A 23052-nucleotide genomic window follows, 5' to 3' on the forward strand; every position below is an offset into this window, starting at 1 on the left:
AATCATAATTTTGGATCCATTTTAACAGTCAACAAGCTATTTCTTCTTCTTCTTCCTACCTAGCAAGCTCACATTAATTACATTACATCAAATCATAGAGCACTACATACATATTTGCAAAACGAATAAGCAAAAGAGAGAAAAACAAAAAAAAGATTCACCTAACTAATACTTTCAAACAAAAGAAAAGAAAGTGTGGTGAATCAACATTCAAGATTGAACAACAGCTAGTTCTTCCTAGAGACCAAAACAATATTGTCCAAAGCTAGATCATGTATAAGAAGATAAAATCAAAAACCTTAAACCCAGTGTCAGTGATGAATTGATCATATATTCATATCCTATTCGTATATCACAACGTGCAATATAATATACATACTCCAGTTGATGGGTGCTGTCTATGATTAACGCATAATGACTATATAATTTAATAAAATATACATACTCCACGAGCACGAGGGGAAGCAACAAACTACTAACTTCAATTATGAAACCAATTAGAACATTCTTCACTGTCACTTCTAGAGATCTCTTCATACTTATATAAATTAAGAAAACATTTCATAAACATTCACATGCCATAATTTGGTGAAAGTCTCACCTCATCGAAAAAACCATTGTAATACACAACAAGGTGTGGTCAGTTTAAAGTTTGGTGTGGTCTTTGTAGTTGAGTAGGCCTACAATAAATAATAATCATTCCCAGATTGAAAATAATACAATTTCTCTATAGGGGCCACGGTTGTGACTTGTTATGATGACCATACACACACATACATAAATGTATAAAGCCAATGGCGACCATTGAATTAATCCAAAGAATATATGTTCAATCATTATCTTAGTGTTTTGGATATACAAAGTGTGACAAAATTTTAAACGCTGGAATAAAGTTAAAATATTTTTCAAACGTAATTCTGTAGTATTTATTATTTTCATGACTATTTTAAATTCTCATGCAATAAAAAAAGTTTTTTTCCCTTTCAGATAAACAAAATTGAACAAAAAATAAGATAATTGGGTTTTTGGTGTGTTTGTATGTTTTGATATTAGCTTTTATTTGAATAATTTCAAAGATCATTCTTTGAATGACCACCAATTTAATCAACCTTTGTTTAATAACTTACTTAATTCAAAGAAAAACCAAAGAAAGAGCGTGAATGGGACTTTGACCAAGACCAAAATTCTCAAAACTCCACGCACTTGCTGCTATATTTTGACCGTGCGTCACGTAGACCGGAGTCAAAATTGTTCCTTTTTTTAATGCTCTTCAGCCATACCATAAGTCAAATATGCATCTTGGTTATCAATAAACCGGCACCAACTTTTCCAATTACAAACTCTGCTGTATGTATTCACCAAACAACAAAACCGGTTTATCTTTTATCATAGTTCATAGACCGTGTCAACACACATTTATAATTGACCAACAACAACAATCCAAGTATCCCTATCTCATCACATCCCTATAAAAGGAGTCGCAACTGCGTTACCAAGTTCCATCATCAACCTAACTACACACAAAATACTCAGATCTCTCTTTCGTAAAAATATTTAAAGAGAAAAAACTTAAGGAGTCAACATTAATGGAGAATATGAGAAACGCCGGCGAAGAAAACGATTCTCACAGGATCCCATTTACCTTCTTTGATCAATCTTCACTAACGATTCCTATCTTGAAGTTTTTTGGTCTCGACTATTCTTCTTCTTCATCATCATCATCTGGTGGTCTTTGTTCTTCATCTCACAGCGAGGAAGATGAAGGTATGGTTATAAAGGAGGAGGAGGAGGAGGAAGATGATATGACCGTTGAACTTAAAACCACAACGCAGCTGTTGCAGAAGAGTAGGCCCAAGCCTCCCACAAGCTCTGGTAAAGGAGGAAAACATAATTAATTAGGTTTCTTACAAATCTATCTTGTTCGAATGTATAGTATACTACTGAGGAAACAAACACAATAAATGCATATATATATGTATACAATACAGACTTAGCAAGCATCTGTTATATATATAATAGACTTTGAGTCATTTATTTTTGAATGAGTATTGGATTCATAAAGACTGGAGTTTGTTTATTTTTACAAAGCTTGTTTCAGAAAAGAAAAGAAAAAAAAAGTTTATTTTTGCACAACTAGTCATCTATCATCGCATAATTGCGTAAGATAAGTTGACACGATCTTGTCCAATCACTGCCTACCTATGATATGAGTGAGTGTGAACGGTTTTTTAATTATTGCAGCTTCAACCAGTATGGGCCTTGTTTCTTTGGTCCATTAATGATTTGTAATGAGAATTTATCAGCCCATAAATGGTGTCTTTGAGATAATAATTTTGTCTTCTTTTCACTCTTTTTTGTTTTACCAGGAAATCAAAATATTAGTATTATCCAGCTTTGTTTTACATGTGTTAACTATTTATTATTGGAACATTTATTTTACACAAATATGAGCTGGATGGCGTTAATAATTGTTATAAATTTCCATTTACGTATTCATCATACACAATACCCAATATGACTTGGCCGTTGGATGAAGGACACGTCAGCGATGTACACACGTAATAAATTTAAATAATTACGATTTTAGTCCTTTAGTAAGCCCCCGCGCTAATTGTTTTCCTTTTTGGGGGAAAATAAAAATGGAAAAAAGGAAAAAAATAAAAGTAACAAACTCTTAATTAGCTCCTCCTCTTCACTCCTGCAGTACGGGTGGGGGGGACGTTAAAATCACGCAAGAAAGGACGACAGGAAAAGGAAGAGAGAGAGGTACAGTCCAAAAAAAACCTCTTCGTCTTCTTCGTTGTTTTTCGAATTTCTCCGATTCTAACCGCCATTAAACCCTAGCTTGCTTTTTCTCTCTTCTTCTTCTTCTTCCGAAAGCTTAAGATTCACATTCGCCTCCTCCCGCTGATATTTTCCTTGTTTCTTTGATTTTGTTTTGGTTTAGTCACACTCGAGAATGAGGAAGACAGCGAAGAAGAAGGGAGGTTCGCGCGGAGGCCGTAAAGCTGGTTCTACTTCGTCGGCGACTAAGAACGATGATGCGGTGGTAGAGACCTCGACGCAGGAGACTCAGCCTACTCAGGAGACTCAGTCTACTCAGGAGGCAGAGGAAACGGAAGCTAAGGTGGAATCCCCGCAGCCTGATAAGGAGGGAGATCACGCAGAAGAGGCGAAAGAGAATCGGGAGGAGGAAGCGGCGAAGGTTGATTCTAAGCCTGCGGATGAAGGTGATAAAGAAGAAGAGGCCAAAGACGATCAGGAGGAGGAAAAAGAAGAGGCCAAAGACGATCAGGAGGAAGAAGCGAGAGAGGATCAGAAGATGGATGAAAGTGCGAGCCAAAAGGAGGAGGGGAAGGGTGCGTCTTCTTCACCATTGCAGCTTCGTCGTGGGAAGCGTAAGAGAGTTACAAAGACGGAATCGGAGAAGAAAACCACTCCGAGAGCCAAGCGAGCCAAAGCAACCAAGGCGCAAGAGGATGAGCCTGAGTACTTCAAGGAGAAGCGTAATCTGGTATGCTATTTTCTTACTCATTTTCTGGTTTTGATTTACTGTTTTCACGTTCGACTTAGATTTTTTGAGTTTGATTCTATGAGAAACGTTAAGGATTTGTTACTAGTCTTTCGTTGACTGGTTATGTGTCTGGTTTAACGATGATTTTTATAGATCTGAGATGTTTTCTTACGTTTTCTTGTATAGAAGAGGAAGACGCATATGTGGTTGTGGCAGAATGTAATCTCATTGGTGTGATATAGTGTTACTTATTCAACTAATTTTCTCAGAAGATTGGTGTGATGTCACCTTTGTTTGGGTTTTTTTCCATTCCTCTTATGATTGTTGTGTATTACAGGAGGATTTGTGGAAGGCTACATTTCCAGTGGGAACGGAGGTATTTAGTTTCAAGTAGCTTGGCAGCAACATTGCCTTTGGAGCTTCATGATTAAACTATTTTATTTGTGGCTTATGCTCTGTAAATTGTGAATACAGTGGGACCAACAGGATGCACTTAGTGAATTCAACTGGGATTTTACAAATCTTGAAGTAAGTGGCTTATATCATACTGTTTCATTGCCCACTGTAATAAGTTATGGTTCATTTAGTATCCTAAGAGGTACTCTTTGCTTTGTATGACAGGAAGCGCTGGAGGAAGGTGGAAAGCTCCATGGGAAGAAAGTCTATATTTTTGGCTGCACTGAGTGTAAGTTATTACTTTTCCTCCTTAGACTGGTTATTTGTAGATGACACTATTTGTTTCTTACACTGATTATTCGTAGATGACACTATTTGTTTCTTACACTGGTTATTGCATTGTCCATCTCTCTATTCCCCTTTTGATTTCTTCTATCTGATTATTGCAGCTCACTCACTCCCTTACAAAAATAAAAACAAGGATGTCCTTGTTCCTGCTGTCGTTTGTGTAAGCTTTGGTTTCGTTTCTTGTATCATGTCCCCGGTGTTTAAATAATAAACTTGGCATTGTAATTCGTTGTATTGGAAGACAAGATCATATTGTTTGATACCTGATAGTTAGTTTTGTTTCTAATCTATTTACAGATCGAATCATCTATTCCCCCTTCTGATAAGATAGGAGTTGCATCAGTTCAAGGAGAGGTTGGGGAAATCATTCCAATGAAAACTATGAAAATGGCTTGGGTTCCTTACGTCCCACTTGAAAAAAGGTATATAGATTTCCTGAGTTTCACATATTTTTGTGTGTTACTATTCTTATAATGTTTATGGGAGCTGTGGCTAAATTCATCTGCTTTTTGTTCTTCTGCAGGGATAGAGAAGTTGATAGGATGAACTTTCAAATTTTCGTCTTGAGCTGTAGTCAGAGAAGGTAAATAATATGTGGTATCCTTTTCTCTCAGTGTCTTTTTACCATGATAGTTATAGAAGACGCGATTTGTTCATGTGCTTGTAGAAAAAAAAGAATTACATAACATAAGGTTTTGAAGCAGATTGCTTCAGAAAGTATTATGCAACACTTCTCATTTCTTCGCTTATTTCCATTCACATTCAGCAACTTAAAGTGCAGAAGTCGTTGTATTCAGTCTAGCTTTGTATATATTCTTTGCAGGTCTGCTCTCAAACACTTGAAGGACGATCGCGTTAAAAAATTCAACTATTGCCTTCCTTGTGAGTTTATTTTTGATGTTTTTAGCTGGTTGTTATTGATTGTAGATTCTCATTACAATGGCTTCATTTGCTTAAATTTTTTTCACTTAGACATCAAACTCCAAATATTATTGTTTTAATTTGATTTGCAGACATCAACAACCCATTTAAGGTAGATGAATCTGATCAGAGCACTGTGGTTCAAATAATGTTCCCTTCTGAGCCACCAGTAAGTTATTTTTGTCTTCCTTAATGGCTGGAAAATACAAGTTGGTTGTTTCATATTGAATCAAACTTACTACTTCTTCTTTCTGTTCAGGTTGAATGTGAATATGACTGGGTGAAAAGCGACATTGAGGTGCGGTGTTCGACTTTTCCAATACTACACCTTACTTGAATTACTTCTTATCTCAGTTTATTTTAGGAATTCACCGACAATCTGATCAAAGAGGAGACATTACTCCCGGGACAGAAGGATGAGTTCGAGGTAAGCAAGCAAAAGCTCGAATTGATTTGGTAAATTCATTCAAGGGTTTTCTCTTAAATCACCAACCCATATATTCAATATTCAGGAGTTTGTTAAAGGGCAAAGTGACAAAGCTAAGAAAGCTTATGAAGAGGTATTATATTCCATACATTCTGCAACAGAGCCGCACATGTATATATATATATTTAAAAATTTAATTCTACAATTGGCAGGCACAAGAAGCCCGAGAGAAAGAAAAGATAGGACTGAGCTTAGAAACCAAAAAAGCCTACGAAGAAATGAAGTTGTACAAGTTTTATCCATTGCCTTCACCAGACACACCCGACACTGCAGGAATCAAGAAGGTACAATACAAAATACAACTTCGGTTGTCAAGGAACTCTGAATATTAGCCAAAATCTGATATCTTTGTTGGTCTTTGTGCAGTCCCCGATCATAAACAGGTACTTCGGGAAGGCTCACGAAGTCCTATAATCATTTCTCCAAAACCTAGGAACCTTTTTGTTTCGGCAAAACATTATGAACAACTGAATACCAAAGAAACCACTTTGGGATGGTTTAGGCTCAAAGATACAACAACACACTAATAGAAAACAATGTCTTTTGGAGCCGGATTTTTCTGTTCTCTGTTTTCTCACTTTTTTTGATGCAACCAACCAAACAGTGTTGAGAGACTAAGCAAAGTTTATAATCTAAAGAGAAAGAGTAACAACAAAAGGGACAACAAATAGAGAGACCACCCCCTCCCCGCATTTAGAGACGAGAAGCAGAAGAAGAAGAAGAAGAAGAAGCAGCAGAATCTGTCAAGGTAGAAGTTCTTTTCTTCCTCTCTTCCTCATACTCAGCATCATCAGTTTCAAGCTGGAATCTACAGACAGGACAAGAGTTCCTTGTTGCTAACCATGGGACAATACAATCTCCGTGGTAAGAATGCCCACATGGTAGCTTCTTACTAGTTTCTCCCATCACCATTCCATCTTTACACACAGCACAAACCATGACCATCTCTCCCTCCGAAGAAGTAACCTTGAAAGTCTCGAGTGCTTCTATAGCCGATTTTGCAGCCGGTGGTGCGCCTCTCCTTCCACCACCGTCTCCTTCTGCTAAGTTCTGAAGCAAAGCGTCGTATCCAGCGGCGTCGTCGATGTAATCAGCCGGATTACCTGTATAACGATCTGATTCCATACGGAACTCAACGGAATTGTCTTCGATCCCCATTAATATCTCAGCCCAATCGAGAATTCTGTTTCGACCGGTTCTCGATCGCGTCGTCGTGAGAGGGAACCGATTTCTCCTCCTCAGATCATCCTCTTCCTCTCCCTCTTCGACTTGGTCGTTGACGGTTAAATTCTCGTCCTCATCCTCCTCTTCTTCATCTCCATAATCTTCATCTTCGTCTTCGTCATCGTCGATTTCGTTTCCGTTATTGAGCTCCAATCTGAAGAAATCATCTTCGTAAGATAAAACATCAAGGTGTCGTGGTGGCGAGCGCTGGGAAGGCGCGTGGGCTAGCAAGCGGAGCATCTGGACGAAATGCGAGCCAATACTGGAGTCTTCTACAGTCAGATCTGGGGAAAGTGGCTGCGGTGGCGCCGGCGATGTATACGCGGAAGGAATCGGTTGAATTGACTCGACGAAACCTTTGTTACATTCGCAGCACACGACCAAGTCATCTAAGGTTTCAACGAGTACGCGTTTGTTGCAGTGATAGCACCAGTGTGGAGCCATGGCATCCGGAGAAGGCGACGGAGCATCGGACATGGTGTTATTCCCGTCGGGTTATCGGGCTTTCGGGTCCGGATTCGGATCCGATAAGCCGATGAAGTGGATGGAGAAAACCAAAACAATAAAAAAGGTCTCTGTATTATCTAATTCTAAGAAAGACATTATAGTAGTATAAAAGGGATATCATACTCATTACCCACTTGACCCACCCACAACATTTTCCTTTTTATATTAATATCTATCACATCATAATACTTACAATTTAATCAAACTCTACATTTGCCGTCGAAAATATATATCAAACTGATCATATCCAATTGATACCAATTTCCAAATAAAAATCCTAGTTGCACTTCTATCCAAAATCTCTAGTATTTTAATATTCCAAAGAGGAAAGTTCTTCAAAGAAAAGACTTATTTATTACACAGCCAGCTTAACATAAACAAAAAACACAAATTTTATTTCTTTTGACAACAGTGACATTCAAATAGCTCAAATACATATAACTTTTTTTTGTAATAGCCAAGCCATACAATTGATACAACAGTACCCATAAAATAAAATTAAGATGAAATACCCAAAAAGAAAAGATATAAACTACAATACAAAGAGAGTGACTCTGTCTCAAACCTCAGGAATAGAGGCCGACTCACCAAGAAAATTATACATAGCCAGGTCTCTCCATTCACCAACCGTCGCAAATGGCAAAAGACCGGTGATGGCTGGAAGAGCAAGCATAAACACCACATATAAGACAGTGCGCCTTGCCCAATACGGAAATATAGTGCTCCAACGGCTCCGTTTGGTCCCTTCAGTCACGCTTATAGGTCCGTACATTAGACGATACAGAGCCAATGTGCAGACATTTGCAACAAACTGGAAGACGCAGAACACTTGCCAAAGAATTAGCCACAGTTTGCCATTACCACCCAGTGTGTCCACACAAACCTTAACTGGCAGACCGCAGACAATACCGAGGAAAATCAGGAGGAACGAAATCGGCATTGTCTGCGTTCTACCTGATGAGCGTTGCATCATGAAGTAAATGAAGACGCAAATCATTACGAATCCAAAACACATCTGGACCCAAACTCGAATCCGGCATATCATGGCGCTGAAATCTGAGTTTAAATTTGAAACTTGTTTAGGAACCCACCACGACGAACTTTTCTCCTCGGGTTTCTCGCATATTGATGTAGCATCTGCAATTCTCTTTTGTGAAAAATTGTAAGCGCCAATTAACATAGAAGCCAACATGCTGAAGACACTTACGACTAGACAATCCATGATTTTTGTCACCATCTCGGCTTTTCTTGTATCTTCTAATTTGGTTTTGAATTTATCCGCTTGGAATGCAGCTTGTTCAACACCTATCTCTAGCTTCCTTTTCCCCAGATTGTTTGAATCGTATCTTAATCCTAGCTCCGACTCTTTCAAACTTAGTTCTATCTTTTTAAGACCAAGCTCCACCTTCTTTAGGTCGTTTGCTTCTTGTACTTGCTCTCCGAAAAACCTTTCGGCTGTAGTCAAAGACATTGCTGAACTTCTACGAGGGGCACAGGAGAGTTGTCGAGTCTCTTCGTGCAGGACAAGCTCATTCATCAAAGAGGTTGCTGTTGCACTGCCTTGTATCTCTTCATATGCAGACATAGCAGATGAAGTTTCCTTTGCATATAGCTCGGTGTCCGAGTATCCGTCTATTGTAGAACGGTCTAAATTACAACTCCCAACATCGTTATTCTTTAACTGAGGCGGATTTGCAGATTCATTGATCAAGTTAAGAATCTTTAGAGTACTGTTAAATGATTTCTCAAAGTTGGTCGAAAAAGAACCAAGCTTATCACCAAAAACCTGTAGTCACATCTTTATGAATTAGAGAGGTCTATAAAATCAAATATTCGAAAGAAAATAAGAGAACTTTAGCTTACATTGGCAAATGATTCTGTGACAGCTGTAGCAGAGATCTGCAGAACATAATCAATGAAACTCGTATATCACAACCAGAACGAGGAAACTATGGCAAACGAGAGTTATAATAGAAAGCGAGAAGATAGAATTTGAAAATCCATAGTAAGTAATTACCCCAGCAAGATCATCAATATTAACATTCTGACCCGCGGCATTCTTTCTTTGGAGAACCTAGAGAACAAGAAAGCAGAGAAAACAGTAAAAACTACAGATCAATGCAAAGTCAATGACTTTAGTGGCTAACCAACAATATTAAGACGTGCTGAAATTTGGTGCGATCACAACCAAGGCTCAAGCTTTAAGACAAGTGAGAGACAAGACAGTAGATTCAAGTATTGTTACATTGAAGCTCGATTCTAAACCCCCAAGAAGAGCTTCAGATTTGAGGAGAAGATGCTATCTTCGATCCAGGGTGAATTCAATTCAAGTACTGTGAAGAAATACTTCGTCTCTGATTCAGATTTGAACAGAAGATCCTTTCATCAGTCCAGTTTTGAATCAACTAAACCTAAATTGAAAGACTTAGTATTTAATACTCCCTAAAGAGACAAACTTTTCACGCAAGGGGTCAACTACAGGAACAGAGCTGAAACAACCCGTAACAGAAAATGATAAATCAAAAGCCAATTTCGTATCAAAACCGCCATGTGATGCAATAAAGATAGAGAGAGAGAGAGAGATAAAGTTTGGAAATTGATCGAACCAGAATAGCAAAAGCCGCAAATGACATCCCGAGAGGAAGAGCCAAGGCTTCAGCTTGTCGTTCACCAACGCTTCGTCGAGACATGCCTAAACGCACCGTAGGGTTTCGTAATCTATGAGCCACTCTCGAAACCCTTCGAGTAGAATTGGAGTTAGAGGTGGAACAAGAGGAGGAAGAAGCTTCGTCGTCGTTCATATTAATCTCTTTCTTCTTTCCCTTAAGCTTTCTCTTTTCCGAATTCGATGGCTTCGTCTTCTTCTTAATCATCGTCTCATAATTGACTTCTTCGTCCGATTGATGATGGGATTTTGAATTCGCCGGATCGGTGATGGGATTTTGGGGTTCCGGCGAAGGAGAGAGGAGGAGGAGGGCTTCCATAGCCTATGAACATAACTTAGTTTTGGGGTCAATTTTGGAACATTGAGAAAAGTACTTAACTTGCAAGACTTTCGCCGCTTCGTGTCTAGTGGAAAAGTTTCGAATTTCCCAACTTTTTAAAAAATTTTTTTTGGGAAATCTGATTTGCGAATTTTAAAATTTTGTTTTAATGGTTAGCTTAATATAGACAAAGAAAAATAATTAACCAAGTATCAGAAATGATTTAGGCTGGTTTAAAGACTTTTAAGTACAATGAATTCTTGAAAGTTTATCTTCTTTATTATTCAATGTATGTATGTTAATGTCGACTAAATTGGTAATAATATCTTTTGCTCTGTTTTTAGCGATGCTTGATGTATCGATTTAGACACAGTAATGTACTTTTCTTGGATAATGAATAGGTGCTTGACTGTTCAATGTATGGGATCGGTTCGGTGGTTATATGTATAGAACACGAAAGTCAATTCATAATGGTAGACCGGATTACACACCAAGCCGAGTTTAATACCGAACCAATCAGTTTGGTATTAATGTAAAACTAAAAACACGGAAAAAAGAAAAGGAAAAAAACGCAGAATGCTTTTGTGGCTCTGATAAAGAACACGATGATGTGTCTTAAGACAACCAATCAGAACACAGGAACATCTTCTTCACTCATCTGATCTTATGCCACGTGTCCTTTTCATATCCACCCCTTTTATTATAATTTTTGTTTTCCAGTTCTCTCTCTCTGCTTGTTTCATTCTGAACCTCGAATCCTCTCAGTGCAAAGTGCCAACAAGTCTTCTTCTTCTTCTTCTTCCTCATCAAAATCTCTTCTTTTCTTCCAGGCAATGCTAAATTAGGGTTTTGATTTCTAGATCTCTTCCGAAACTTAACAACAATGGCGACTTCTTCTTCTTCTTCGTCGTCATCTCTGCTTCTACCGAACATCAATTTCAACTCAAGACAATATACAGCAATCACTCGTTCCGTTTCAATCCCCGGAATCTTCTTACCCAGAAACCGGTTAAGCTACAATCACAACAGTCTTCAGCTTCGTACGAGATTAATCAGAGCTTCTAAAGACGATACTGTCGCAGTTGAAGATCGTCGTGAGAATTCAGTGATCAACGGAGATTCTAACGGAAGCGCCCGTTTAAACGGTAACGGCTCAGCTATAAAACCCGTCAACGGTGATTATAACGGGAGTGCTCGTTTAAACGGTAACGGTAATGGTAGTTTGGTGAAGTATGTGAACGGAAGTGCAACGGTGGAAACGGAGGAAGTCTCGAAGAAGAGAAAAGAGGAAGTGAGGAAGAAGAGAGTTGAAGATATTGGTCAAGAGGATGCTTGGTTTAAGAATAACCAACAAAAACAAGTTGAGGTATACATAGTTTACAATTAAAGTTTCAATATTTTCAGTGTAAAAATTCATTTTTTTTCCTATAAATTTTGTTAATTTTTGTTTTTGTGTTTCAGGTTTCTGTAGCACCTGGTGGTCGATGGAACAGGTTCAAGACTTACTCAACTATACAAAGAACATTGGAGATTTGGGGATTTGTTGTACAGTTTATTTTCAGGACTTGGTTAAGCAATCAGAAGTTCTCATACAAAGGTTGATACTTTGTTTTTGTTTGCTTACGTTTAGGACCGTTCTTTTCATTTGTCTAAATTCTTGAAAAATCATGTGTGTATAGGAGGAATGACTGAGGAGAAGAAGGTTTTAAGAAGGAAGGTTTTGGCTAAGTGGTTGAAAGAAAGCATTTTGAGATTAGGTCCTACGTTTATTAAAATTGGGCAACAGTTTTCTACTAGAGTTGATATTCTTCCTCAAGAGTATGTTGATCAACTGTCAGAACTTCAGGTTTGACTTCTTCTTCTTCAATTTGAGTGGTACTTGTGACTTGTGAGGCTCCTTTTTTTGTAGCATTTTAAGTTTTATCTTATGCTTTGTAGGATCAAGTTCCTCCTTTCCCTTCTGCTACAGCTTTATCCATTGTTGAAGAGGAGCTTGGAGGTTCAGTTGAGGACATTTTCGACCGTTTTGATTATGAACCTATAGCTGCAGCTAGTCTTGGTAACGTCTTTGTGTTAAACTTCTTTTAAATATTGCAATAATTTGATGATAATAATGATAGTTTTTGACTTTTTGTTCTTAACCAATACAGGCCAAGTTCACCGTGCAAGACTTAAGGGTCAAGAAGTTGTCCTTAAAGTACAGAGACCCGGTCTGAAAGATCTCTTTGATATTGACCTTAAGAATTTGAGGGTTAGTGCGTCTCTAACAAAGTCAATATAGAGCTATTCCATGTTGCAAGCGTCCTTGTCTCATGATTTGCTTCTCCGCTCTTCTAAAGTTTTATTTTTTGATGTTCTGCTGAGTTCTTGGCTTTGTTATGCTTCTATTTAGGTGATTGCTGAGTATCTCCAAAAGGTGGACCCAAAATCAGATGGTGCTAAGAGAGATTGGGTTGCAATCTATGATGAATGTGCCAGTGTATTGTACCAGGTATGGTGATGTGGTTTAGTGAGTTTGTTTGTTCTTGTTGCTGATTGACCTTCGAGCAGAAGCTCAGTCATAACTTCCTTTCTTTACCCTAACTCGAGTGACCTCTAACTAGTAATAACAATGTGCTATACTTTTCAGGAAATTGATTACACAAAAGAAGCAGAGAATTCGGAGCTGTTTGCTAATAACTTCAAAGACTTAGAGTATGTAAAAGTTCCATCAATCTACTGGGAATATACTACACCTCAGGTAATTATTACCTATCACCACTGTTTCACCATATATGAAGCCTTGAGCTCGAATGCAATATTTAACATTCAGTTCTTTCCAGGTCCTGACGATGGAGTATGTCCCTGGGATTAAGATTAACAAGATACAAGCCTTAGATCAGTTAGGTGTTGATCGAAAAAGGTTTGTATTTTTGTACATCTTGTTCCCGGTTTTATATTTTTTATCTCTCTGAAAAGCCAAAATAGATTCGTTGTTGTTGATTTATGTCTTGGTATAATGCAGGCTAGGGAGATATGCAGTTGAATCTTACTTGGAGCAAATCTTATCTCATGGGTTCTTCCACGCCGACCCTGTAAGTCTCTATGGTGTTTTCTTAAGCTCAGTGTCAATAATCTTCAATTTGGTGTACTAATTCTAAAAGACTACATTCTAAATTGCTTATGTATCATTTCTGAAGCACCCTGGGAATATTGCGGTTGATGATGTCAATGGTGGGCGGCTGATATTTTACGACTTCGGAATGATGGGAAGGTAATACATTTATGCTAACAGGATTGTGTAATACTATGTGAAGAACTGCTTCATTTCTATATGGTGAAGAAACGTGATCTCCTTTATCATAATTGTTAAACTTATGGTTCTGCTCAACCGTTTTATATTGTTTCTTACAGTATTAGCCCAAATATTAGAGAAGGTTTATTGGAGGCATTCTATGGTGTCTATGAAAAAGACCCAGATAAGGTATAGTCTCTTGGTGTTCTCACTATCAATCTTCTACCTCCATGCTCCTTTCTACGAGCTGATCTCATAGGTAAATATATGTCTATTAATAAACAATCTTGTGGCAGGTCCTTGAAGCTATGGTTCAAATGGGTGTCCTTGTACCAACTGGAGATTTGACGGCAGTTAGAAGAACAGCACTATTTTTCCTCAACAGGTGATTTACTGGATCCTTTTATGATCGAGCTTCCTATTAACCCCTTGTTTTTTTTTCTTTTTGTAACGTAAGTATGAGAGTGTGTGCATAATAGATGCCGGTAGTATCCCTATGATAATCAGCTGACTGTGTTACAGTTTCGAAGAGAGGCTTGCTGCACAAAGAAAGGAGAAAGAAGAATTAGCAGCAGCAGAAGAGCTTGGGTTCAAGAAGCCACTAAGCAAGGAAGAAAAGCAAGAGAAAAAGAAGCAACGGTTAGCTGCAATCGGAGAAGATTTATTAGCCATTGCAGCTGATCAACCTTTCCGGTTCCCAGCCACATTCACATTTGTTGTTAGAGCCTTTTCAGGTTTGAATTTTTCTTGACCATTCGTTTCATGTTTTTTTTGTGTGCTAAAACTCAAAAGTATACTAATGTTTACTTTCTCTCTGCAGTATTGGATGGCATTGGCAAAGGTCTTGACCCCCGATTTGATATAACGGAGATCGCAAAACCGTGAGTCTGTGCACATTATATTTTATCTTCTTGTATATCAGAAGAGTACTTAAATACATTTATTTTCACCAGCTATGCTTTAGAGTTGCTACGGTTTCGGGAAGCTGGTGTAGAAGTTGTAGTGAAGGTAATAGCAAGACTTATCTTTACTATATATATGATCTTATCGCATAGCTATATATTTATATGCAATCAAATTAACCATTGTAGGATCTGAGAAAGAGATGGGACAGGCAATCACAAGCATTCTACAATCTATTTAGACAAGCTGATAGAGTTGAAAAGCTAGCCGTAGTCATTGAACGACTTGTAAGTTACAAACAGATCCGCCCACTACAAACTCTCAACCTACATGAATTTCTTTTCTTGATCTAACGAGTTTTCACCTTTATGCTTCCATAGGAGCAAGGTGATTTGAAGCTTAGGGTCCGAGCGCTAGAGTCTGAGAGGGCATTCCAACGTGTTGCAGCTGTTCAGAAAACAGTAGGAAGTGTAAGTAGAGCTTCCCTTCTCTGTATTGTTTTACATCTTGTACATGAATATATCTAAAAATCTGTTCAAAACATATTTGAGAATGTGAATCATATGTGAAGCTTCTGTAAAACAAGAATCTTTCGTCGAAATTTTGAAAGCATGTCATATATTCTGTTTTTATGTGCTAAAGTTGGTTTGTTTTCCTCTTTTCTCTAAACCAATGTGTTTCCCTACAGGCTGTTGCTGCAGGAAGTTTAGTCAATCTCGCAACAATTTTGTATCTGAATTCCTTAAAAGTAAGTTTTCAATACTTCATCAAATCCAATCCCTCTTGTTCTCTTTTTTTTTTAACCTATACCTCATTGTGTATTTGTCTGCTCAAATTCACCAATGTTCTTGTTTCTTTCTGTTGTCAGACACCTGCTACTCTAGCATATACGGTATGTGCTTTCTTCAGTCTCCAAGTTCTAATCGGAGTCATAAAGGTTAAGAAGTTCGACCAACGCGAAAAACTGATCACTGGAACAGCTTAAAAACTTTCTTGGTATGCTACGATTTCTCATGACTATGTTACATTATCAGACTCAAATGCTCAACCTATTTCTTGGCTTAATTTGTACAGAAATGTAGTAAAGCTTCTTCAGTCTCCATAAACCCTTTTGTTGCACAGAAGCAAAAAGACTCTCTCATAAGCTTGTCACAGGAGTTGTAACAATTTCTCTGGTCTGCAAATAAAAATCTTATAGAAGCGTAAGAGGCAAGAGATGGTCAACTAGTCAAACGACCACTCTCTTATCTCTTTCTTCTGGACGTTTTTGATTATAATTTTTGGAGAGGAGGAGACTCTGGTATTTATCAACAGAGTGGTTTACTTGAGCCACATGTATTATGTATAGAGAAATTTAGAAATTAGGAACTTCTTTCGCAAAAATATACTTACTACCTCGTTTACTCAATGTACTCATTCATATCTCTCTGTTTCAGTAATATTTTTATAAATATAAGCTTGAATATAACAGTAGTGGTAAAACCCTAGATTTTCGTTTCCACTATGCAATTTCTAGCTTCTCTCGTTTCCAGTTCCAGAGGATTTCATCGGAGATGGAATCGAGCGCTCTCTTTGCATCAGTTTTCATCAAATCCGGAGTTCGTCGAATTTCTCAGGGACAATGGGTTCCAGAAACCGCAAGCAATTGCCCTCGCAATGCGTTACCCTTATATCAAATCCCTAGAGCAGCCTCGATCAGTGATTCGACTGCTTAAAAGTTACAATTTTTCCGATACCCAGATCCAGAAATCAATCCGGGTCCATCCTCAAATGATGTTCTACAAGGTCGAGAAGAATCTAGAACCCAAACTTCGGTTCTTTGAAGAGATTGGATTCTCTGGCTCTGATCTTTGTAAGTTCCTTTCCCAAAACTCTTCCGTCGTCGGTGTGAGTCTAGTGAGAAAATTGATTCCTACCGTTGAGATTCTGAAATCGATTGTGGCTCCAAAAGATGAGGACCTTACTGTGATTCTTAGTAGATGTAGTTGGCTGCTCAATAGAGACCCAAACTTGTTCCTCTTACCAAACATTTCTTACCTCAAAACCTGTGGAATCGTTGGGTCTCAGCTTGCTGCTTTACTTAGAAGACAGCCAAGGATCTTCAATCTCCCTGAGGAAAAACTCAGAGGATATGTCTCTCGTGCTCTGGAACTTGGTTTTAGTCTGAACTCAGGGATGCTTGTGCACGCTGTTTTCTCGTTGAGTTCTTTAAGCAAGAAAACATTTGATCGGAAGTTGAAGTTGTTTGTGGCTAATGGGTTCTCTGAAGACGAGATAGCAGATATTATACGAAGATCTCCAGGTTTGATGCGATGCGCATACGATAAGCTTACACAGGGGATGGAGTTTTACATAAAGAGAATGGGGATTGAGAGAGAAGCATTGGTGAAACGTCCTTGCGTGTTGTCGTATAATCTTGAGAAGAGAGTGATTCCTAGGCTTAAAGTCTTGCACATCTTGAGGGAAAAAGGGTTGTTGTTGAATGAGGAGAAGAAGAAGAAGAAGAACACGTTTGACATTGTGGAGATGACTGAGGAAGCTTTTCTAGACAAGTATGTGGTAAGATTTGGAGATGAGATTTCTGAGAAATTATTGGCAGCTTATAAGGGTCATCTCGTGGATGATGATGATGGTTCTTCCTCATCCCATGATAAATTGTAGTTTTGTTTCTGATGATTTGATTAGTCTAAAGTCAGGTTCGATAGTAATTCATGTAATCAAGATCAACTTATGGGGTTTTATATTCAGAAGTTTGATCTTGTTGAAATGTTAAAGAAATTTGTGGGAGATTGACCATGTTTATTAAAAGGGCTCTTAACCTAGGAGCCCATCTGTGTTCAATGCTCTGATCTTGTTCACTGTAAAACTTTGACTAAACAAAATGTTTTATTTGGAAAGAAGTTAAGAACCGATGGGTTTTATTGGTTTGATTTTAGTTGACTGCAAGAACCGGTTTAAACCAAAGATATATTCGGGATAATAAAGCTTAGGTTGTTGTTTTTTTTTTTTTTTTTTCCCGTGAAGCCGACAGCGTAAGGGCTAAACAGCCTAAAACCTTAAAACAGCCGGAGACAAGACCAAGAGCGAAGCTAAATTGTCTGAAGATTCCGTCGATAATTTTGAGTCTGAAGGAGAAGGAAGGGATAATGGCGGTTGCGGCTTTTGGGCAGCTGAATCTTGAGGAGCCTCCTCCGATTTGGGGATCTCGTAGTGTCGATTGCTTCGAGAAGCTAGAACAGATTGGTGAAGGAACTTACGGGTATTCTTCTCCATTCCTGTCTCTTTTTTTTATGGGTTTTGTTCCTTTTATTCGAATTGATTTGGGTTCGTGGAGTATTTGTGCTCAAGATCTAATTTTTCTCTACTTTGGGTGAATTCTGCTAGAGCCACTTGAATTAGGCCTTTGAAGCGATTTGGTTTGTATAATTCAATAAAGGTGTCGGTACCTGTATTTTTAATTTGAAGAACTTTAATCTTGCCTCTTATCACTATAAGCTTGATTTTGTTGATTGAGTGAACTGGGAATCCTCGTTCTTAAGATTGTATGATTATTGTATGCTTGAAATAGTTGTTCAGTGGGTTTGTTTCGTAGCATCTGAAACAAGCTTTGCCTATATGTTTTCCTTATTTTTTTCTCCTGATTCCTAGCTGAACTTTTTCCGGAATGCTGTATTTGGGGTTTAGATTTATATATTTGGCTTTGGTCTTGCAGTCAAGTTTACATGGCTAAAGAAATCAAAACTGGCGAAATCGTGGCTCTGAAAAAGATCCGTATGGACAATGAAAGAGAAGGGGTAAGCTACATGTGACTACTAACTTAGACAAGTTGCAAACTTTGTGAGCCCACGATGACTTACATTTCCCTTATCACTATTTGCTATGAAGTTTCCGATAACAGCTATCCGGGAGATTAAAATTCTGAAGAAGCTACATCATGAAAATGTCATCCATTTGAAAGAGATTGTCACTTCTCCAGGTAATAAGAAACCCTTATAATATCTTGTTATTGCTTTAAAAATTCCGTTAAATGAGGCGTTAAGATTGATATGTAAAATTTTGTGATTCTTTTTGTCTTTAAAAGGTCGGGATAGGGATGATCAAGGAAAGCCAGGTTAGTAAAACCTTTTTAGAGTTCTAAATTTCATCTGTAGAACTTAGATACGGCTATGATAGATCTTTTAAAACTTTGTACACTCGCCTAAAGCTTGTTGCTTTGCTTCAATTTTAGATAATAACAAATACAAGGGTGGAATCTACATGGTCTTTGAGTACATGGATCATGACTTGACTGGACTTGCTGATCGTCCTGGACTGAGATTTACAGTCCCTCAGATTAAGGTATTGCATGGCTAGATACCTTGTTGTAGTAGCCTTTGCAAATACCTTATTGTTCCGTCTTTGTCTGACATTTGAACATATGTAAAAAGTGTTACATGAAGCAACTGCTCACTGGGCTTCACTATTGTCATGTGAATCAAGTGCTTCACCGTGATATAAAAGGTGAGAATTCCATAATACATTATTGATTGTTTGGTTCTCTTGTCTTTATTAGCTAGTTAACCTGTAATATCTCGGTGCAGGTTCAAATCTACTTATTGACAATGAGGGAAATTTAAAGCTTGCGGATTTTGGGCTTGCTCGGTCATTTTCTCATGATCATACTGGAAACCTTACAAACCGTGTCATCACATTGTGGTATAGGTATGTATGCCTACAAACTTTAAAAATTTTATACATAAAAGAGACAAAGAATAAGTATTGCTTAGACGTGCATTTTATTCTCTACTTAATGCATTTTTATTGATGTAGGCCACCTGAATTGCTACTTGGTGCAACTAAATATGGACCAGCGATTGACATGTGGTCAGTTGGATGCATATTTGCTGAACTTTTGAATGGAAAACCCATCTTGCCTGGGAAAACTGAGGTTAGTATTTCATCTTTTGATCATCAGCAACGCGTGTTATTACAATGTTCTTTGATGATGTTTCCACTTAGCCTTACTCGAATGTTTGTTTTTCCAGAATGAACAATTGAATAAGATTTATGAACTTTGTGGATCACCTGATGAAAACAACTGGCCTGGAGTTTCCAAGATGCCTTGGTATAACCAAATGAAATCATCTCGGCCTTTAAAGAGACGCGTTAGGGAGATCTATAGACAGTAAGTATAAGCCAATATGTAGTTGCGATACTTTTAGACAAAAGTTACTTTGCCCCAGGAGAGATCTCATTTGGTCCTTTCCTCTTCTGTTATAGCTTTGATCGACATGCCCTTGAATTACTTGAGAAAATGTTGGTGCTTGACCCATCCCAGGTACTAAAGAATTTTTAATACAGATAACTGTTGTCTGGAATATTAGTAAATTTCCGAAATCAAGAGCCTTGGTGTAGACATTCAAGTCCTTTCCTGTTTGTTTGTACAGAGAATATCCGCAAAGGATGCTCTTGATGCTGAGTACTTTTGGACCGATCCGCTGCCGTGTGATCCAAAGAGGTAATCAAATTTCCTCTTAAGTTTCTTGTTATGAAAACCCGTTTAGTTCATAATACATCAGCAAGTGACGATCAAGAAACAAATAGTGAGTGATTCAGCTCAAACTGAAACTGTCTTATGTCAACAGTCTACCAACATATGAATCATCACACGAGTTCCAGACAAAGAAAAAGCGGCAACAGATGCGCCATAATGAGGAAGCAGCCAAGAAACAGAAACTGCAGCATCCACAGCAGCAACATTCACGATTACCTCCACAGCAACACGGTGTTGGTCAGTCTCATGCCGCTCCACATTGGCCTGCCGGACCAAACCACCCTATGAACAACAATGCACCACCACCCCAAATGCCTGCTGGTGGACCTGGCAGCCATTACTATGGAAAGCCCCGTGGTGGTGCACCTGGTCCAAACCGGTACCCTCCTAGTGGTAACCAGACTGGTGGTTATAATAATCAGAGCCGTGGAGGTTACAGCAGCGGATCATATCCTCCACAAGGTCGAGGTGCACCATATGGCGCCGGTCCTAGAGGACCTAGCGGTGGCTATGGTGTTGGACCGCCTAACAACTACTCGCAAGGTGGTGGTCAGTATGGTGGATCTGGTGGCTCTGGAAGAGGTCAGAACCCTATGGGTGGTGGTAGAAACCAACAATATGGATGGCAACAGTGAAGATTACTCAAAGAGTCTCATATGATGTGGTCTTGGATTTGATGTCCTAAAGGCAGTTGCGATTCTGATTATGAAGACCGATCGTCGAGAAACAGTTTGTTTTCCCGTCTTTTTGGCTTTCTTTCAAATATTCTGTGATTGTTGTATGTTTAGATCATTTTGCACGAGCAAGCTTTATGTATAAGAACACAGCAAAACCAAATTGAAATTTCCAAATCTTATTATATCTTTTCTTGCAAAAAAAAAACGTTTCACAACCTATCTGTTTTTGTAAAAGGGGAAAATAAACTTCCAATGATCAGTGTAAAACCCAAAAAAACGAAAAAAACTTTCTTCTGAAGCAACTTCTGCAACAAACACAATTATTGTGTCCTTCCTCATTGCTTATTGTCTTATGCTGATTCTACTTTCAGGACAACTTTCATGAACTCGTAAACAAAGTAACTGATCGCCGCAGAAGGCAAAACCTGCAAGAATGAGTAAAAAAACAAAGCTGTCAGACAGGTTTAAGAGATTGATTTATGAATAGAATTAAGGAATCATACCTGCAATAAGCTGGGAATCAAGCCAGCATATAGAGCAGGAACACCACCTTGTTCAATGATCTTAACACAAGTAGCCACTGTGCTTAACTTTTTTGCATGTGATTGCATTTGTAAACGCCTTCTCACAACTTCAAACGGATAAGTTGCTGCTTCTGAGCAAGCCCCTGCGATTGCTCCATATAACAAAGTTCTCATGGGACCAAGCTCGAGTTGATCAAACGCGTTCAGTTCTTCACCTTCTTGTTTCATGTGTTCAAGCCGTTTCTTTCCTTCCGGTGTATGAAGATAAGCTGATTTTAAAATATCATAGACACCGTAGAACACAGCTCCCGATGGAGCCATACTAACAAGTGAAGGTACAAGACCTTTATATAGGGAAAAGAATCCTTCGGTTTGAATCATGTGACGGAATGCACCAACTACGCCACCCAATGCCTCTCCACCAGGCGCCACCATAACCGTTCTTATCTGCAATTCGATACCAAAGAAATGCTACAGAAGGTCAAAGAGAATGGTAAAAGAAGCTCAAGGGAGTTTTTCTTCTGATTTCACTTACGGTATCAAGTGGTAGACAAAGCAAGCTAGCTGTTACTCCAGCAGCCGCACCAGCGACAAACCTTTCAAAATTTGTAGTTTCTTCGTTCCCGGACAATTTCAGAAGCTGGCCTCTATATGTATCATATGCGTAGAAATTGATAGACTTAAAAGGAGCAGTTCGGAGGATATTAACTAAGTTCCCTTTCCAAAATCCTCTGATCCCTTCAGTTGTTGCAATCCTCTGAATGAGTTGAAGAAGGTTCCCTTGCTCTCCCCGAACGATGTATTCTAGCTTCATCCGCTCAAGAGGTGCAATGCAAGTTCTGCTCAAACCAAAACCCTAAAACCCAATGAGCCACCAAACTACAACAAACCAAATCAATACTTAAAAAGCATTCTCACTAAGCAACCTCAACACTTAAAGAAGAAGGAGAGACCTTGAAACCATGGCTGCAAAAGCTCCAGCCCACAAATGCTTGGTCGTGTTGAGAGCTCCTGTCCCATTTTCCTTAACCTCAAGCTTCTCCTTCGCCTTTTGACCACCACCGATCAACACCGACTCTTTCTCCGATTTATACCCGTTTCGGCCATTATTATACCCTTCACCTTCTTCTTCCTCACTATTACTCTCCTTTATCGACAAACTGACAGAACAAAACAGAGGTCCCCTGGTTCCGTTTCGTCTCCTAAACTTCAAAAAACTCGACTTTCGGATAAATCGACACGAGCTGACGGAACAATCCTTAGAGGAAACAAAGGAGACAGACGAGGAAGTAACAGATTCGTCGAGGAACAACCCGCCAAGGATTTGACTATTGTGATCAAGTGAATCTGATCTGACTGCGTCAGCTATCCATCGATCAAGGCCACGCATTTTACTGGTTTTCGAATGGCAAATTCGACGAATTGAGCAAATCAGAAACTTTCAGCAAGACCCCCAAAGAACCAAATCACTAGTTGGTGAGATCTAAAGGACGAAGCGAGATAGTAAATATGATTCTAGGGAGCTGCGAAGAGAGGCTAATCAAATTTGATAGTTTAATACAAAAGAATACAAAACACTAGTAATCTCAAAGCTTTAAGCTTTTCATCTCTCTCTTTCTCTAAACAGAGAATATACTTTTAGGTGAAAGTGTGACTTGGTGCCTCTTTCTTCGCTTTTTCTGCTGACGATGCTATATTGGTTGACATGTCATCATCATCATACGATTTTGGTTACATACAATGCATAAATATCTATTTCT

At 38.6% G+C, this 23052-nt stretch overlaps 7 protein-coding genes across 7 annotated transcripts; 4 read left to right on the plus strand and 3 right to left on the minus strand.

The window, feature by feature from the left end:
• The first annotated feature begins 1501 nt into the window (after nucleotides 1-1501).
• LOC17874854 (protein HEAT INTOLERANT 4) lies at nucleotides 1502-6172 on the plus strand. The gene is made up of 16 exons (XM_006279550.2): nucleotides 1502-1872; nucleotides 2705-2766; nucleotides 2948-3514; nucleotides 3852-3890; nucleotides 3989-4042; nucleotides 4136-4199; nucleotides 4360-4418; nucleotides 4556-4680; nucleotides 4782-4841; nucleotides 5082-5140; nucleotides 5272-5348; nucleotides 5439-5477; nucleotides 5544-5606; nucleotides 5692-5739; nucleotides 5819-5950; nucleotides 6033-6172. Exons 1-16 carry the CDS (start codon nucleotides 1587-1589, stop codon nucleotides 6078-6080), a joined length of 1782 nt encoding a protein of 593 aa, XP_006279612.2. The 5' UTR covers nucleotides 1502-1586; the 3' UTR covers nucleotides 6081-6172.
• Nucleotides 6173-6187: 15 nt separating this feature from the next.
• On the minus strand, nucleotides 6188-7497 carry LOC17876840 (E3 ubiquitin-protein ligase CIP8). Its single transcript, XM_006281847.2, has one exon. The coding sequence runs from the start codon at nucleotides 7365-7367 to the stop codon at nucleotides 6360-6362; it is 1008 nt and encodes a 335-aa protein (XP_006281909.1). The 5' UTR covers nucleotides 7368-7497; the 3' UTR covers nucleotides 6188-6359.
• Nucleotides 7498-7765: 268 nt separating this feature from the next.
• LOC17877214 (protein CPR-5) lies at nucleotides 7766-10447 on the minus strand. Its single transcript, XM_006280186.2, has 4 exons — nucleotides 10004-10447; nucleotides 9415-9471; nucleotides 9261-9296; nucleotides 7766-9183 (listed from the first exon to the last, which is right to left on the minus strand). Exons 1-4 carry the CDS (start codon nucleotides 10379-10381, stop codon nucleotides 7957-7959), a joined length of 1698 nt encoding a protein of 565 aa, XP_006280248.1. The 5' UTR covers nucleotides 10382-10447; the 3' UTR covers nucleotides 7766-7956.
• A 673-nt stretch (nucleotides 10448-11120) lies between these two features.
• Nucleotides 11121-15993, plus strand: LOC17875496 (protein ACTIVITY OF BC1 COMPLEX KINASE 8, chloroplastic). Its single transcript, XM_006281610.2, has 20 exons — nucleotides 11121-11747; nucleotides 11843-11978; nucleotides 12061-12227; nucleotides 12320-12440; nucleotides 12532-12632; nucleotides 12774-12872; nucleotides 13011-13121; nucleotides 13204-13283; nucleotides 13386-13455; nucleotides 13561-13634; nucleotides 13775-13844; nucleotides 13952-14040; nucleotides 14178-14389; nucleotides 14476-14536; nucleotides 14609-14663; nucleotides 14747-14845; nucleotides 14939-15028; nucleotides 15247-15306; nucleotides 15427-15554; nucleotides 15633-15993. Exons 1-19 carry the CDS (start codon nucleotides 11265-11267, stop codon nucleotides 15541-15543), a joined length of 2295 nt encoding a protein of 764 aa, XP_006281672.1. The 5' UTR covers nucleotides 11121-11264; the 3' UTR covers nucleotides 15544-15554; nucleotides 15633-15993.
• A 46-nt stretch (nucleotides 15994-16039) lies between these two features.
• On the plus strand, nucleotides 16040-17399 carry LOC111829733 (transcription termination factor MTERF2, chloroplastic). Its single transcript, XM_023779748.1, has one exon. The coding sequence runs from the start codon at nucleotides 16062-16064 to the stop codon at nucleotides 17217-17219; it is 1158 nt and encodes a 385-aa protein (XP_023635516.1). The 5' UTR covers nucleotides 16040-16061; the 3' UTR covers nucleotides 17220-17399.
• A 171-nt stretch (nucleotides 17400-17570) lies between these two features.
• On the plus strand, nucleotides 17571-20950 carry LOC111830144 (cyclin-dependent kinase C-2). Its single transcript, XM_023781530.1, has 12 exons — nucleotides 17571-17817; nucleotides 18271-18352; nucleotides 18444-18534; nucleotides 18640-18669; nucleotides 18787-18896; nucleotides 18986-19058; nucleotides 19139-19259; nucleotides 19368-19485; nucleotides 19583-19722; nucleotides 19818-19875; nucleotides 19985-20055; nucleotides 20183-20950. The coding sequence occupies exons 1-12, from the start codon at nucleotides 17705-17707 to the stop codon at nucleotides 20724-20726; spliced, it is 1551 nt and encodes a 516-aa protein (XP_023637298.1). The 5' UTR covers nucleotides 17571-17704; the 3' UTR covers nucleotides 20727-20950.
• Nucleotides 20927-22903, minus strand: LOC17877269 (probable mitochondrial adenine nucleotide transporter BTL3). The gene is made up of 4 exons (XM_006282126.2): nucleotides 22246-22903; nucleotides 21828-22131; nucleotides 21272-21739; nucleotides 20927-21193 (listed from the first exon to the last, which is right to left on the minus strand). Exons 1-4 carry the CDS (start codon nucleotides 22680-22682, stop codon nucleotides 21119-21121), a joined length of 1284 nt encoding a protein of 427 aa, XP_006282188.1. The 5' UTR covers nucleotides 22683-22903; the 3' UTR covers nucleotides 20927-21118.
• Between the last annotated feature and the right edge of the window lie 149 nt (nucleotides 22904-23052).

This window comes from Capsella rubella, unplaced genomic scaffold (genome assembly GCF_000375325.1).
Source record: "Capsella rubella cultivar Monte Gargano unplaced genomic scaffold, Caprub1_0 scaffold_8, whole genome shotgun sequence".
NCBI classification, from domain to species: domain Eukaryota; kingdom Viridiplantae; phylum Streptophyta; class Magnoliopsida; order Brassicales; family Brassicaceae; genus Capsella; species Capsella rubella.

What these genes read in the sequence shown, in the direction of transcription:
- LOC17874854 (XM_006279550.2), top strand. Translation starts at nt 1,587, where the DNA reads ATGGAGAATATGAGAAACGCCGGCGAAGAAAACGATTCTCACAGGATC. An exon ending in CATTTCCAGTGGGAACGGAG is followed by an intron (nt 3,891 to 3,988) that starts GTATTTAGTTTC and finishes TTGTGAATACAG; the next exon opens with TGGGACCAACAGGATGCACT. An exon ending in TATTTTTGGCTGCACTGAGT is followed by an intron (nt 4,200 to 4,359) that starts GTAAGTTATTAC and finishes TGATTATTGCAG; the next exon opens with CTCACTCACTCCCTTACAAA.
- LOC17876840 (XM_006281847.2), bottom strand. Translation starts at nt 7,367, where the DNA reads ATGTCCGATGCTCCGTCGCCTTCTCCGGATGCCATGGCTCCACACTGG.
- LOC17877214 (XM_006280186.2), bottom strand. Translation starts at nt 10,381, where the DNA reads ATGGAAGCCCTCCTCCTCCTCTCTCCTTCGCCGGAACCCCAAAATCCC. An exon ending in TTGCGGCTTTTGCTATTCTG is followed by an intron (nt 9,472 to 10,003) that starts GTTCGATCAATT and finishes CTTGTTCTCTAG; the next exon opens with GTTCTCCAAAGAAAGAATGC. An exon ending in TCACAGAATCATTTGCCAAT is followed by an intron (nt 9,184 to 9,260) that starts GTAAGCTAAAGT and finishes ATGTGACTACAG; the next exon opens with GTTTTTGGTGATAAGCTTGG.
- LOC17875496 (XM_006281610.2), top strand. Translation starts at nt 11,265, where the DNA reads ATGGCGACTTCTTCTTCTTCTTCGTCGTCATCTCTGCTTCTACCGAAC. An exon ending in ATGAAAAAGACCCAGATAAG is followed by an intron (nt 13,845 to 13,951) that starts GTATAGTCTCTT and finishes ATCTTGTGGCAG; the next exon opens with GTCCTTGAAGCTATGGTTCA. An exon ending in TGTTGTTAGAGCCTTTTCAG is followed by an intron (nt 14,390 to 14,475) that starts GTTTGAATTTTT and finishes TTCTCTCTGCAG; the next exon opens with TATTGGATGGCATTGGCAAA.
- LOC111829733 (XM_023779748.1), top strand. Translation starts at nt 16,062, where the DNA reads ATGCAATTTCTAGCTTCTCTCGTTTCCAGTTCCAGAGGATTTCATCGG.
- LOC111830144 (XM_023781530.1), top strand. Translation starts at nt 17,705, where the DNA reads ATGGCGGTTGCGGCTTTTGGGCAGCTGAATCTTGAGGAGCCTCCTCCG. An exon ending in TGGACAATGAAAGAGAAGGG is followed by an intron (nt 18,353 to 18,443) that starts GTAAGCTACATG and finishes TTTGCTATGAAG; the next exon opens with TTTCCGATAACAGCTATCCG. An exon ending in AGAGATTGTCACTTCTCCAG is followed by an intron (nt 18,535 to 18,639) that starts GTAATAAGAAAC and finishes TGTCTTTAAAAG; the next exon opens with GTCGGGATAGGGATGATCAA.
- LOC17877269 (XM_006282126.2), bottom strand. Translation starts at nt 22,682, where the DNA reads ATGCGTGGCCTTGATCGATGGATAGCTGACGCAGTCAGATCAGATTCA. An exon ending in TTTGCAGCCATGGTTTCAAG is followed by an intron (nt 22,132 to 22,245) that starts GTCTCTCCTTCT and finishes TGGTTTGAGCAG; the next exon opens with AACTTGCATTGCACCTCTTG. An exon ending in TTTGTCTACCACTTGATACC is followed by an intron (nt 21,740 to 21,827) that starts GTAAGTGAAATC and finishes ATCGAATTGCAG; the next exon opens with ATAAGAACGGTTATGGTGGC.